The sequence below is a fragment of the Cervus elaphus genome, chromosome 14 (genome assembly GCF_910594005.1).
Source record: "Cervus elaphus chromosome 14, mCerEla1.1, whole genome shotgun sequence".
Lineage (NCBI taxonomy): Eukaryota > Metazoa > Chordata > Mammalia > Artiodactyla > Cervidae > Cervus > Cervus elaphus.
Genome location: NC_057828.1, coordinates 68205738 through 68219713, shown reverse-complemented (window position 1 = coordinate 68219713; position 13976 = coordinate 68205738). Strand labels below are relative to the sequence as shown.

At 36.8% G+C, this 13976-nt stretch overlaps 1 protein-coding gene across 5 annotated transcripts in view; it reads right to left on the bottom strand.

Annotated features, from left to right (window-relative positions):
* HMCN1 (hemicentin 1) overlaps positions 1 to 13976 on the bottom strand; it is a 516590-nt gene that overhangs the window by 288107 nt on the left and 214507 nt on the right. For 4 of the 5 annotated variants that reach the window (XM_043924342.1, XM_043924345.1, XM_043924344.1 and 1 more), the window contains exons 10-11: positions 11038 to 11159; positions 5654 to 5929 (exon numbers count right to left, since the gene is read on the bottom strand). In XM_043924342.1, coding sequence (XP_043780277.1) covers positions 5654 to 5929; positions 11038 to 11159 — 398 coding nt within the window. Of the gene's footprint in view, positions 1 to 5653; positions 5930 to 11037; positions 11160 to 13976 lie in introns of those variants that run through there. The other variant, XM_043924347.1, reaches the window with a different exon arrangement.

Here is a 13976-nt window from a genome sequence, read left to right as displayed (position 1 = left end):
AGTAAAAATGTCACTTATAGTTCCACTGACACCAACAACCACGTTTATGTATATATCAACCCAGACTTTTTTCCTCCTAGCATAATTATGAACGTCTTCTATTTGTTTGTTATTTTGCTTGCACAGCTGTATTTCTAAATCTTGTGATAAACCCTGCTTGAGGTAAACAGAGTTTTCTAAAAAATTTCCTGTGTCTAGTTACATTACTATCTCCCGAGTGAGGAATTCACACAATGAAATAAGCATATCAACCCATTCACATTCCCTCATGCTCATTAGTGAAACTGATTCGACAGCCAGTTTCTGAGATCAGCATTTCCTCTCAAGGCTCTTTTGATAAATTGATAATGAACCTAACAGTCAGTGAGGGAAATTAAAGTGATGGAAAAAGGCCACTGGATCATTTACTTCTGCTGCTGTTGGACTCAAAATCCTATGATGCTGCCAAAACTGAAGTCTTTTAAATGTCCATGGTCTCAGTAAAAATTAAAAATCCCACAGGGAGCATCTGAGGGGCTGACTCTAGGTAATGTGACCTGCAAGGGTTTAGGGAAAGGTAATTATCAGATCTCTTTTGTTTTCCACTTTATTTTAAAAAAAAAAATTATTGGGATATAGTTGATTTACAATGTTTATTAGTTTCAGGCGTACAGCAAAGTGAATCAATTATACATATATTTATATTTCTTTTTTTTATATTTTTAGATCATTTCTCATGTAGGTTATTACAAAGTATTGAGTAAAATTCCCTATGCTATACAGTAGGTCTTTAACAAGTCATCTATTTTATGTATAGTAGCATGTATATGTCAATTCCAATCTTCCAATTTATCTTTCCCTCTCCCTTATTCCCTGATAACCATAAATTTGTTTTCCAGCAATTCCACTACTGGGTATTTCTCAGGGTGTACCCTGAGAAAACCATAACTCCAAAAGATAGATATATCCCAATGTTCATTGAAGCACTATTAACAGCAGCCAGGACATGGAAACAAAGTGTTCATCAACAGATGAATGGATAAAGATGTGGTACATATATACTATAGAATATTACTGAGCCATAAAAAAGAATGAAATTGGGTCATTTGTTGAGACATGGATGAACCTAGCGTCTGCCACGCAGAGTAAAGTCGGTCAGAAAGAGAAAAACAAATATTGTAAATTAACACATAAATGAGGAATCTAGAAAATGTACAGATGGACCTAGTTTCAGAGCATGAATAGAGACACAGATGTAGAGAATGAACGTGTAGACCTGGGGGTGGGGAGAAGGGAAGGGTGAGATGAATTCGAAGACTAGGTTTTACATATATACACTGCTATGTGCCAAATAGACAGCTAGTGGGAACCCGCAGTAAACCACAGGGAGCTGAATTCAGTGCTCCGTGATGACTTTGATGGGTGGGATGGAGATTCAAGAGGGAGGAGATAACATGTATACATATAACTGATTTACTTCATTGTACAAGCAGAAACTAACAACACTGTAAAGCATGTATACTCCTATTTTAAAAAAAGTAGTAAAGAATTCCTCTCCAAATTAGGGAACATGTTCAGACCCTAAGTGCCAAAATATGACAAACATCCACTTCAATTCCTTTCCAGCTTTTAGCATTCCTGAGAAGTTTGATACCAGTCTGATTTTCTCCCTGTTTACAATATACTGGTTGAGTCTGTATGCTGTATGCCCTTATACAAGTAATTTGAAATTTCATACAGAATGTGTTTAGATGAAGTTCTCCCGTCACTGATCTTGCTGGATTTGCTCACTATGGACAATTTGTTTTTCCTCTCTAGTACAGTTTTCTTCAATTATATCTTCGCCCATTTCTTTTGTTTTTGTTGAGCACCTATATATGTTATATACCTGTAAACCTTAAAGTTCCATTCTGTTTTTATTTCTACTTAAGTCATATTATTCAACTCTTAGTCCTTTTCCTCAACATTCTGAAAGGACTTCTCAAGTTTATTCAGCACATTTCTGAATTTATTCTTACGTAGTAGAAATCCTGCTCCTCAGTATCTCTGATTCAGATTGCATTATAATATTGCACTTTAAAAATCAAATCCAAAAAAAAACAAACAAAAAAATCAAATCCTTTTTTATTTCCTCCATGACACTTGTGATTGTCCTTTCATATTAGCCAGTTCTTCCTTTATAAATATATACTCCCACTTAAAGAGGATAGATCATTTCGAAAGACACTGGTGACGTGAAACATTTTTTCCGGTCTTTAGAAATAAACTGCTACTTTCAAAGCACCTATTTCTTCTAAGTCTATCCCCCATTGTGTTGTTCCCCAGTATTTTTTCTTAGGTTCTATGCTCTATTTTTCTCCTGTTTTGCTGTATTTGACAATTTTCTGTTTATTAATCCTCAAATGATGTGGCTTCTATCCAGACTCAGTGTCAGAAAACAAAGTATTTGAAGGGACCTAGCTTTGTTCTCTGTCTACTTATATTCTTATTGAACCCCCTATAGCTCTGTGGCTAAAAGTCTGATGTGCATAGCTCCTTGCCTGATGTTCATCCATGATGCCCTTCTGGATGAGGTGGGAAGCTCTCCTCTGCTCCCATTTGTCTCTAAACTCCCTGCTGACATTCCCATCAATGTTTCTATATTCATTTCATGAGAAATATATCTCAGGTTAATTTTTTACATGGTGCCAGGTTTCCTGTCCACTTTCTGTCCTACTGTTTTCTTAACTAGCTGGTTATTGCTATTGATAGGTTTAAGTAGATAGCATGCTGGCTTCCTAAAGGGTAACATTTTCTTTTTGAAGTGAACTAAGACATGAAGAAACAAAGATACACGCTCTCTGCTTTCATGTGGACATAAAAAAGATGGACTGCTGATTGAAATTTTCATTCCACTCAATTCATTTATACAAACACCAATCTTGATATGTAATATATAAAATTCCTCCCCCAATTTTTGCCACTGTAGACTGAAACTGGTTTTTGGTATTCTTCAGTTTTGTCTTTTTTAGGTCTTGATATTTTACTGTTAATGAGAAAAGGCTGCAGTAGCTAGACATGTGCTATTTTTAACCAGAAAATTCTTGCTAATTATATTTCATAAAACTACCACCAAAACTTGTAAAGTCTGGATGTTTAACTTTTAAAAGTATTACAGATAGAAAAAGTTTCCAAACAGATCTGTGGAGGCAGAGCAAGATAAATGAGGTTATAAATTAAGCTACTGATTCTCCTGTAAGCAAGAAAAATATTCCTAAAGTGTGTATTCAATCCAAGTATCTGTTATATCTTTTAAGCTTTCTTGAACTATTTTTTATTTATTCTTTTTAAAACATGTAACTGCATAAAAGTGAAATTAATTTACAATTTATGTTTCAATGTCAATGGTTGGCAAGTATCTTATATTCTCATGAATTATAATCCTAGGTACAGCACTTTATTTCATCAACTATCCACTGCTTTTCAATAATGTATTCAAGCATAAAATAATCAGAGGGCATAATAATAGCTAGAGTCTTATTTTTAGTAAACAGTGCCATCAAATTCTAGAATCTAGTTCTGTTAGATTTTTAAGACCTAATTTTTCATCGAAAATTGTTCACTCAAATTCAAGACCAACTAGACAGGCCATAAAATAAGGCCCTTAAACAGATTTACACCACTAGAGATTATACATAAGGGGCTTCCCTGGTAGTTCAGACAGGAAAGATTCTGCTTGCAATGTGGAAGACCCAGGTTCGATCCCTGAGACAGAAGATCTCCCGGAGAAGGGCCTGGCAATCCATTCCAGTATTCTTGCCTGGAGAATCCCAAGGACACAGCAGCCTGTGGGCCACTATCCACGGCATTGCAGAGTCAGCCATGACTGACGTGACTTACACACGTGCAGGCAGAGATTATGCAAGCTAACTAGTAATCATATGACGACATATGTTTTTTTAATTTATATTTTGTATATTTTATGACATCTAACCTCAGAACTTAAATTGTTAGGCTATAATAAGTCTATTTACCACAAAGAAGATAAAGTTTTAGGGTTTCCTTTAAAAATACGCATTTCTATGTCATAGGTTCAAACTTTAGAATAGATTCAAATACTGTTTTGGAAAATGTTGTCCATGAAACCACTTGAGAGGTCAGTTATAAATGCAGATCTCCAGGCCTTAACCCAGGCCTGTGAAATCAGAATCGCTGGGCATGAAGCAAGAAATTTGCTTTTTAAAAAGTTCCTCGGACAAGTCTTCATCCATAAATGTTTGAGAACCACTGTTCAAATTGACTAAGCAATACTAAAGGACTAACAGTTGACCTGGGGAAACAAGGAAGGCTCTGATTCTATTTTAAAATCCCATTGTAACAGGCTTAAGGGAAAGAACCAAGGTTATATTTCAGAAGTCCATCAGCATGTATCCTATCTAAAATAATCAGTTTGGTAAAAAATACTTCCAAAACTCTAGTAACTAAAGTTACTACTTGTATTGACTCAAACATCTAGGCCATTTACTAGGTGGAAATGCAGTGAACCATTTACAAAAGCAAAATTCCCCAGAGGTTTTAGCAGATCAACTAACTAACGAAAGATGCACAGTCATATAGTCAGGTTGCAGTATTATATCTCAAATACCAGTGAGAAACCCAGAATCAGATGTCAACCATTTTATTAAGTCTCATGGTAGTTTCACTTTTTTTTTTTTTTTTTTTTTGCCATTAATAGCATTCCAAGAGCTAACCTCAAAACTCAGTGGTAACTTTCTTAAACAACAACATTATAACCAAGTGAGACATGTTATAAAGTTGTTTCTAGTACCATTACCAAGTAGCCAGACCTGATTCTGATGCAATCAGTCTCCCACATCAAGGACTTGAAATAAAATACTCTCCTAAGGCAGCAACTGAACCTTTCAGCTAAATAGTGTAAAACTGCCAATGGTAAGTTGCTCATTACATTAAGACTCTAGAGACGTTTAGAAGCCAAATAGGATTCTACTGAAAGAGATACTTGGGAATAGCTTCTGATCTTCATTTGTTAATCTGGAATAAAAACCTATTTAGTATCAGTTAGACCACAGTGTTAACGCACTTGCTTTTAGCTATTTGAACATCTCATTTAGTCTATACAATTAAGACTGGTTTATCATTAGCTTATTTTCAGAGAGTGCCCTTTGTGTGTGTGTGTGTCTGCCTATGTGTCTAAGATAAATAAGGTAAAAACAGCTTTGTTAAAGTTTCAATAAAATTCCACCTTGATAGGAAACATCTTAAAACTTAATTAAAACCATAAAAGTAAATTAAATATCCAAATAATGCACTCAAATTAGGAACTTTGCTTTTTTTTTTCTTTTACCAATTAAAACAGTTTTTTTTTTTTCCAAGTTCACAAAATAGATAAGAAAATTTAAAACTATTAAATCATCCGGAGACTATTTCTATTTCTACTCCCTTAAAATAAAGGTCTTCAATTACTAGGATTAACTGTGTTTAAGGTTAACTACTTGCTAGTGATGTTTTAGTTTCCAGCTTAGTCACCTTCAGGCCCTCAAGATCCACAGCATTCTACCCTTCAAAACTGTAACTGTTTGGGTAGAGGACCTTGGATGGACAACGTAAGGGAATAGAGATCAAAGAAGGAAAACAGAAAGATACCATGACTCAGAAGTCACCGTCAGCACAGTACCTTGCACTGTGAGGAAAACGGACTCAGTCGACGATCCTCCTTCATTGCAAACAACACAGCGATACTCTCCTGCATCGCTGAATTTCACACTCCTGAGCTCCAGGGAAAGGTTAGCCAAGATCCTCATTCTTGCTGCATCTGTCAGCCTGACATCTCTGTCATGCCTCTGCCAGGTTAGATTGTAATCCACCGCACTGATGACAAGGCACGTCAGAACTGCGGTTTCTCCAGGAGCAACTGTAACATTATCAGGCACTCGGATGACTGGCGGCGGCTCTGTGGGAAACGAGAAGATTCAAGCTGAAAGATCCAGAAGTCATTTTACTCATTCATAGAGGTGGCTTAAAATTTTAGTAAGAATGTATTGAATATCTGGTAGGAAAGACTGGTAGGAAAGATGCAGTACAACAGAACTTATTCATTAATACAAATGGGGTGATCAAGAGGGCTTCCCTTGTGGCTCAGCTGGTAAAGAATCTGCGTGCAATGCGGGAGACCTGGATTCGATCACTGGGTTGGGAAGATTCCCCTGGAAAAGGGAAAGGCTACCCACTCCAGTATTCTGGCCTGGAGAATTTCACTATCACCTAGTTGAAAAATGCTTTAAATGCATGTTTACATACCAAAGTACACTAAAACCCAAACCTATAAATTACAGCTGTGAGCATCAAAGAGGCATGGCAAAAGGATATGACTATGCTGACTTAGCATTGCAGAGTCTGTCAAATTTTGAAGAAAGTAGCATTTATGGATTTTTAAATTTAAAACCATGATTTAGTGTTTTAAAGAAAACAGCACATGAAGGATGGGAGATATGGCAAAGATACAACGCCATCAGCTTTAAGGAGATTATCACCTCATTAAGACACAGCGCAACAGTAGAGTAAACTGAATATTCCCCCAGAGAAGCAGCAGAATGTTTAAGAAATTCAAGTTAACAGTAGGGACTGACTTTTAATAAAATTATATACATAGGACCACGTACGCAAAAGGCACTGAGTGGGGCAGGCTCATTTCAGATGCGGTCAAAAGCCATTTACCGATTAAATATTTAATCAGCATTTCTAGAGAAAATCACATATTGCTCTGGTTAGGTTTGAGGATAAACCTAAATGCCCTGTAAAGCTCACTCTGCCCAAAAGCTTTAAAATAACCTGCCATCCCAACACATTATTGGGCAATAACAGCATTAAAAAACTAGCTGGAAAGCCATGCGTCTGTTTCAGTTGAAATGGGGAAGAGGATCAGATATTCAGGGTCCAACTTTATTCAAAACCATACAGATAAATATCTAAAGCCTGAAATAAAACCTGGAAGAAATATGCCAAAACCATAGTGGTTATCTCTGAGAGAAGGAAATATGTATATTTTTTCATATTTTCCTTTACATTTATCTTTGTCTTCCAAACATTTTTAGAGGAATATATGCTATTTTAAATTATAAAAAAAAATCCATAATTTTTACCATTCTGCTATGTTTTTAAAACCTCTTATGAAAAGTTAATGAATCAGTTGGAGAGAGTTATATGAGAAAGTAAGAAAGGTTTGACTGAATTCTAGTTAGATTTGACAAATAAAATGCAGGATGCTTTGCTAAATTTGAATTTCAGGTATTAAATATTATTGTATAATATATAGTTTATATATTATATAATTATAATATATAATATTTTTGTATCTCTCATGAAATATTTTGAGATATTATTTATATGAAAGTCACATTAAGTGGGCATCCTGTATTTTCACTTGCTGAATCTAGCAAACATAGGCTGCCTAATGTTATCCAAATTTACCTGGACGACCCTAGAAAAGCCAATATATTCACAATGTTTCACTACCTGAAAAATGAGATGATTAAATTGGGTAATCCAAAAGACCCTTCTAGCACCAAGGCTTTATGACTGTAACATACAAGACAATACGGACCAAAGACCCAGAAGTGAGCATTTAAGAATACGTGTTAACACTCTATCAAAATCTTCCTGAAGACCACAAAATGTATCGTGTAGTTTCCTTTTTTGCTGTTGTTCTTTTTAAACAACCTTCTTCAGTTAGACTAGGGATGTTTAGAAACTGTAAAATCCCATATTATCAGCATACAGGGGGTGCCAGGTGCTCACCTTGGTCCTTCTCAAGAACCTAGGCACTCATTTCCCTAACTGCTCTGCTTGTTGAGTACTGAGCTCAGAGCCATGGGGGCTGACATGCCCAGTCAGGCTCCCTTTCCACTGCTGCCCACTTCCGGGGACCACTTTATGAAGGAAAAACACACAGCTCTCTTGCCTCAATTCAAGGTCATCCCTGCTGCAAAGCTCCCTGTGGGATCAGCTGAGGCCCCTGCTGTGGCTGCATCACAATGGAATTTCTTCCACTCCTTTGCGGGTCCTCTTCCCTAGAAAACTCCCCAATAACTCTCTTGCTTGCATAATCTGCCTTAGAGTCTATTTCCTCTTCAAATATATATACAAGTATGTCAAACGCCAGCTTTCTACTGACATCCAGGGGTAGAAGAGCTTTTAAACATGACACCCAGTACCACTGCCACATAAATATCTGGAGATGATGAACATTATGCACACTGAAATATTTATGCATCCATCAATAAACTGGGTGGTGATGGAGAGATGAAGAAGAAGAATGACGGCAGTTTACAGGAGAGGCTAAGATAACAAACTACTGGAAACAGCCTGGTCCCGATAGGATGAGGGGTAGTCATTCCTAAGTGAAAGAATGGCTGAGGCTAAGATTAGGGGACCAGAGGTGGAATCTCAAAACTGAGAAAGAATGATAAGTGTAGGCCCTGTGACATTAAGTAAGGCTCACTGGACTGAAAGTCGGGAGGCCAGGAATCCACTTCTCAGCACCGACCCACGTCATCTTTCAGCTTCTTTAGCTACAAAGTGATGAGGTGGTACAATATTATTTCCATGTCTTACCCTGTTCTAAAAGAGTATCCTGTAATTATAATTTAAGATTGCCTGACAAGTTTTCTGGATTCAGTTTTACTTAAGGCCAAAATTTTGGTTGTGTGTGTGTGTGTGTGTGTGTGTGTGTGTGTGTGTGTGTGTGTGTGTGTGTGTGTGTGTGTGTGTGTGTGTGTGTGTGTGTGTGTGTGTGTGTGTGTGTGTGTGTTGGGGAGGGACAATATGCTAATAAATAAATTCAGTAGAGAAAATTAATATAACTTTGTACTAGTACTAAAGTACCAAATGCCATGTGTAAAGAGTTTTTCCTGCTTCTGCAGTTCTGTTCATTAGTTTCTATATGTTTATATGCAATAAAAAAGAAGTGTAATTCTTTTTACACTCATTTGGCATTTAAAGTTATCAAGATCAGTATTTCCAGTGAACCTAAAATCTTTAAAATTGTTGGCTGGAAGAAAATGCTGAAAATATAGAAGTAACATATTGGTGGAACTTCAATTTTCCTTGAAACATTTCTCGGGTGACTTTATAAAATAATGTCCACAGTGACACCAGTAAAACATCACCATCCCATCATGCTGTGCTTCCCAACACTCCTGTCAAAATATAACACCTAATTATCCTATGAATAAACAGCTGGTTTTCTTTTGCTAGTTAGTAGGAACAGTAGGATGGCTGAGCCAGGGCCTGGGTAGAAGTTTAAGGCTGGACGGTTAAAAAAAGAGTTCAGAAAGAAATGTCCACACTTCCAATTCCAAAATTGCCATATCATTCATACTTCTGCCTCCTCTTTCATAATTAAGCAAATGGGACACAATTCCTAAAAACTGGCTTTGGCATAGTACAACTTCCTGGTGATACCATGGCTTGGCTGGCACAGGTTAACACTACAAGGGCATGTGTAGTGTGTATATTCAGAAGTTACTGACACCATAGGGCCAAATTCTTAGCAGTCAGTTCACAAGCCTTTCTGGCACTTCCCAGTTATTTATGCGAGACGCCTGAGTCCACTCACTGAAATCTCTTTTCCCTGTTGTCCTTCTCTTAATTAATATTGCTGGGAAAAAACTCAAGTGCTCAAGTGTTTGTTTTCCCAGAAGCTGAGGAATGTTGACATGATTCCAATGCTTTTCATAATTACTGGAGATGAAAAAATGAATAGTTTATGATGCATGTCAACTTGCTGAATTGTTTCAGAAGACAAACTTTATTTTTCTAAGAATAAGAGAATACAAATAATTTACTGCAAGAAGAACAGGCTTGCATGCCTCAGTTTAAAAGTTTAGCTTGAACTTATTGATAATAAACGTAAACTCTGGGCTTCTAAACAGTCCTACAGTTATGAAGCTTCTTTTGTCTTAAATTTTTCTAAGAAAGTGCACATCTGACATTTCAGATGCACAAACTGACAGTTCAGATATTGTTATAAGAAAACTCCACAGGCACATTTAGGTCAGAATAGGGTTACTATTAAATGCACATTAGCCCTAGGCTATGAGGCAGGCAGAGAATAACTGAGTCAAAACAAAATTTCCAATAAATTCTAGATACATGTTGAGTAGGTGGCTTAATCTTGATCACTGATAATACATGGCAGTTGTTTTGGTTTCTCAAGAATTCTGGGAGATTGGAGGAAAAATGATAATATAATCAGAGCCCTGTCTATTTATAGGAAAAGAAAGAAAGTGAAGTCGCTCAGTCGTGTCCAACTCTTTGCAACTTCGTGAACTGTAGCCTACCAGGCTCCTCTGTCCATGGGATTCTCCACGCAAGAATACTGGAGTGGGTTGTCATTTCCTTCTCCAGGGGATCTTCTCGACTCAGGGATCGAACACAGGTCTCCCGCATTACAGGCAGACGCTTTACCCTCTGAGCCACCAGGGAAGCATTTATAGGAAACTTACTATTTAAATGTGAATTAATTAGCATGACTTCTGTCCCTCTCAATACCAATATTGTAATCACTGAGGTCCTATGTTTTTGAATGTGATACTTATTGTCTTCAACTCAGATGTCAGAATCCATTCACAAAAGCACTTTGCATATTATAAATATGGGAAGAGAAAGGGAAAGTTGAACCTTGCTATTCTAAAAATGGACCTCTCACTTGTTTTCTCAAAGGAGAATGCCATATGGGGATTTCAAACTATTAAACCCCTACAATAATAACAACAACAATACTTTTAAAAACTCATGTCTATTAGTTGTTTCTATGTGCCTGATTCTATTCTAAGTGCTTAACATATACTTTCTCACTTAATCCTCATAATTTCTCCATGAAAAAAAGAGACTATTACTGCTATTATAATAATTTTACAGTGGGAAAACCAAAGCACTGAGTTCCTAACTGGTCCAAGGCAGGTCACACAGTTAATACACAGCAAAGCCTGGTTCACAAACATCCCATTTCCATACCTGCATTGATACTGAGGCAACTGCCAAGCAATTAGTGGTAATTACCTGACACATCGAAGAACGTCTGTGCCCGCCCAGTCCCCGCAGTGCTGACAGCAATGCACTCATAGGCGCCTTCGTCAGACAGAGCGACCTCTTCAATATCCCAGGTCACGCTGGCGGATTCTCTGGGGTAAGGAAATAGAACCATGCTTAGTTACTACAAAAACAAGACCAGGTTGAAAGCAGTGATTCCACTACTTGTCTATTCACTCAAATGAATAAAGAAAACAGTTTAAATAAAGTAAATTGATTAAACTGCAGATTTCTTTGTAGCTTAAAACTATACACCTTTTATATTTTAAGTAGAAAGCTAAGCCTCTCTAATCTGAGAGAAAAACAAAGACAGTAACTGGTTTTGTTTTTTTCTGTTGATCTTCCTAGGTTCTAACAAGAGAAATCATTTCCAAATGTGAGAATAACTTTAAAGAGGCTGTGGATAGAAGAATGAACCTTTTTTACTGAGAAAATATCAGGGAGACATCTTTAATTTTTCTCAAAGGTCATTTTAAAAAAAACTGCTAATAATTTTACCACTTTTAATTTTCACTTTTTTCATATTCATATGTCTATTTTTTTTTTACTATTATTTTTTGATCAGGCCTCTACCTTTGCTGTTTAGACATACAGTCTGAGCCTATGGAGACTATAAATTTCTTTAGGAAAATATTCTCTGACTAGGTCAAAATAATTAAATAAATAAGATTTTTAAAAACTGGCAGAAAAACACTCCTTAAATCTTCTTTCCTTCCCCTCTCTTTTCAAGTTTTTGGTCATTTTCAGTGGGATTTAGCCAAAGCAACTGAACCAGATAATTAACAAGTGTGAAGGTAGAAAACAGAATTTTTGGTTCCCAAAAAGATAAATTATCTTCAACTTTCTTATGTATAAGCTCCACATAAGACTATATACCATATCTGGTTCAATATATGTATACAATGAATAAAAGAAAACGATCAGTTTTATAGTCAAAGTTGTCATTTAGGTAAAACAAATCTTTGTGCTATGTTATATATTCACTCATTTAATAAATCAGAGAAGGCAATGGCACCCCACTCCAGTACTCTTGCCTGGAAAATCCCATGGACAGAGGAGCCTGATAGGCTGCAATCCATGGGGTCGCTAAGAGTCGGACACGACTGAGCGACTTCACTTTCACTTTTCACTTTCGTGCACTGGAGAAGGAAATGGCAACCCACTCCAATGTTCCTGCCTGGAGAATTCCATGGAGAGAGGAGTTTGGTGGGCTACAGTAAAGTGGGCTTTGTAACAAGGGGTACAAAGAGTCAGACACAACTGAAGCAACTTAGCACACATGTCCTTTAACACTTCAAACTGTTACTCATCTTCTGGAAATGTCTTAGTAATAGCCATTTAATGCTTATTGAAAAGATTCTGATAACCTATAAGATAAGCATTATATTGCTCTAAAATATAATTGCAATGTCATAAATATTTTCATATTTTTTCTTATAATCATCCATAGATATTTACAACATTTTTTAAACATTCAAGATATGGATAAAATGACCCACTGCAGAGTCAAGACACCTTCCACTGAAGCTGAAAATGGTACAAGATATATTCCTCACAGTAATAACTCCAGAGCCCTCCCAATTCAAATGAACAGTACTCATCACCAAACCACTATAAAGAATTCATTGAGCTCTTAATGTACATTTACCACTAACCTATAGTTTTTAAGAGAAAGTCAAGACACAGGTTCCTGCCATCAGGAAATTTTAGTAACTGAGAATATGTACTTCAGTTAATACTGTTTCCTTTCACATGCATCTCTGCATTAGGTGTCAGTGGTCCTTACTGTCACTGTGAGAAGAAAATGGAGTATGACTTACTTTTTGCTGCACTGATCACCTAAGATGCATCTTGAATGCTTTAGAGCAATATGCTAAGCCCAAGTTTACAAATGCCATTATCTAGGAGGTACTGGTAAGTCCCAGGCAGGTAGAAGTTTGAATTACACACATTTTTTGTGCCTTCTGCAGTGCTTACTTCAGAGCCAAGTATATAGGATTCATCAAAAACTTAAGACACATGGAAATTTTAGAATAGAAAGCAGCAATTTTTCTAGTCTTAGGGCCCTTTCTTTAAAAACAAGAAACTTGAGATCCAGGGAGAAGAACAAGTAATTTATTCAAAGGTACATAACCAGTGTATGGGTTGCTTAGAGAATATTCTTTAGTATTATATTTATTCCTATCTTGTTTATGAAATTATTACATGAAAACAATTCTCCTTTTCATGTAGCCTTATCAGTAGGCATTATCCTCTGTCCATGGCGAGGAGGTGCCTCCATAGAATTCTCCAGGCCAGAATACTGGAGTGGGTTGCCATTTCCTTCTCCAGGGGATCTTCCCAACCCAGGGATCAAACCCAGGTCTCCTGCATTGCAGGCTGATTCTTTACCAGTTGAGCCACCCAGGAAGTTCACTAAGATTGTATGGCCACAATAAAAAGTTTTGAAGGAACGGCCTTTGGAACAGGGGAAGGAACACGTCAGTTAGAAATGAGTCTTGTTGTTAATGGAAACTAATTCTCTCCCACATCCCCTAGAAACCATTGTGACTCACATAGCAAAGATCCAGTCATGCATCTGGAGTTGTTAGGGAGTCTAGGGCAGAGATGTGCGAGTGAACTGGGATTAGAATATCAAATCCATCATCACCCATGCCCAATTTTGTCTCTAGACTCTTACATCTAAAGAACTTAACAAATGTCAGCAAGGCATGTCACATCTCTGGGCCACAGAGTTGGAAAAATGCAGGAAAGAATCCTTGTGGTTTACCTCAGAGGAATTGTGTGAAATTAATAAATTAATGTTTATAAAGCATCTCAAGTATCTTTCAGAAATGTTACTATTTAAATCCAAAGCAGAGTTGTTTGATTTCATCAGTTAGGTATGTAAGTTTGTCATTTGATATCTT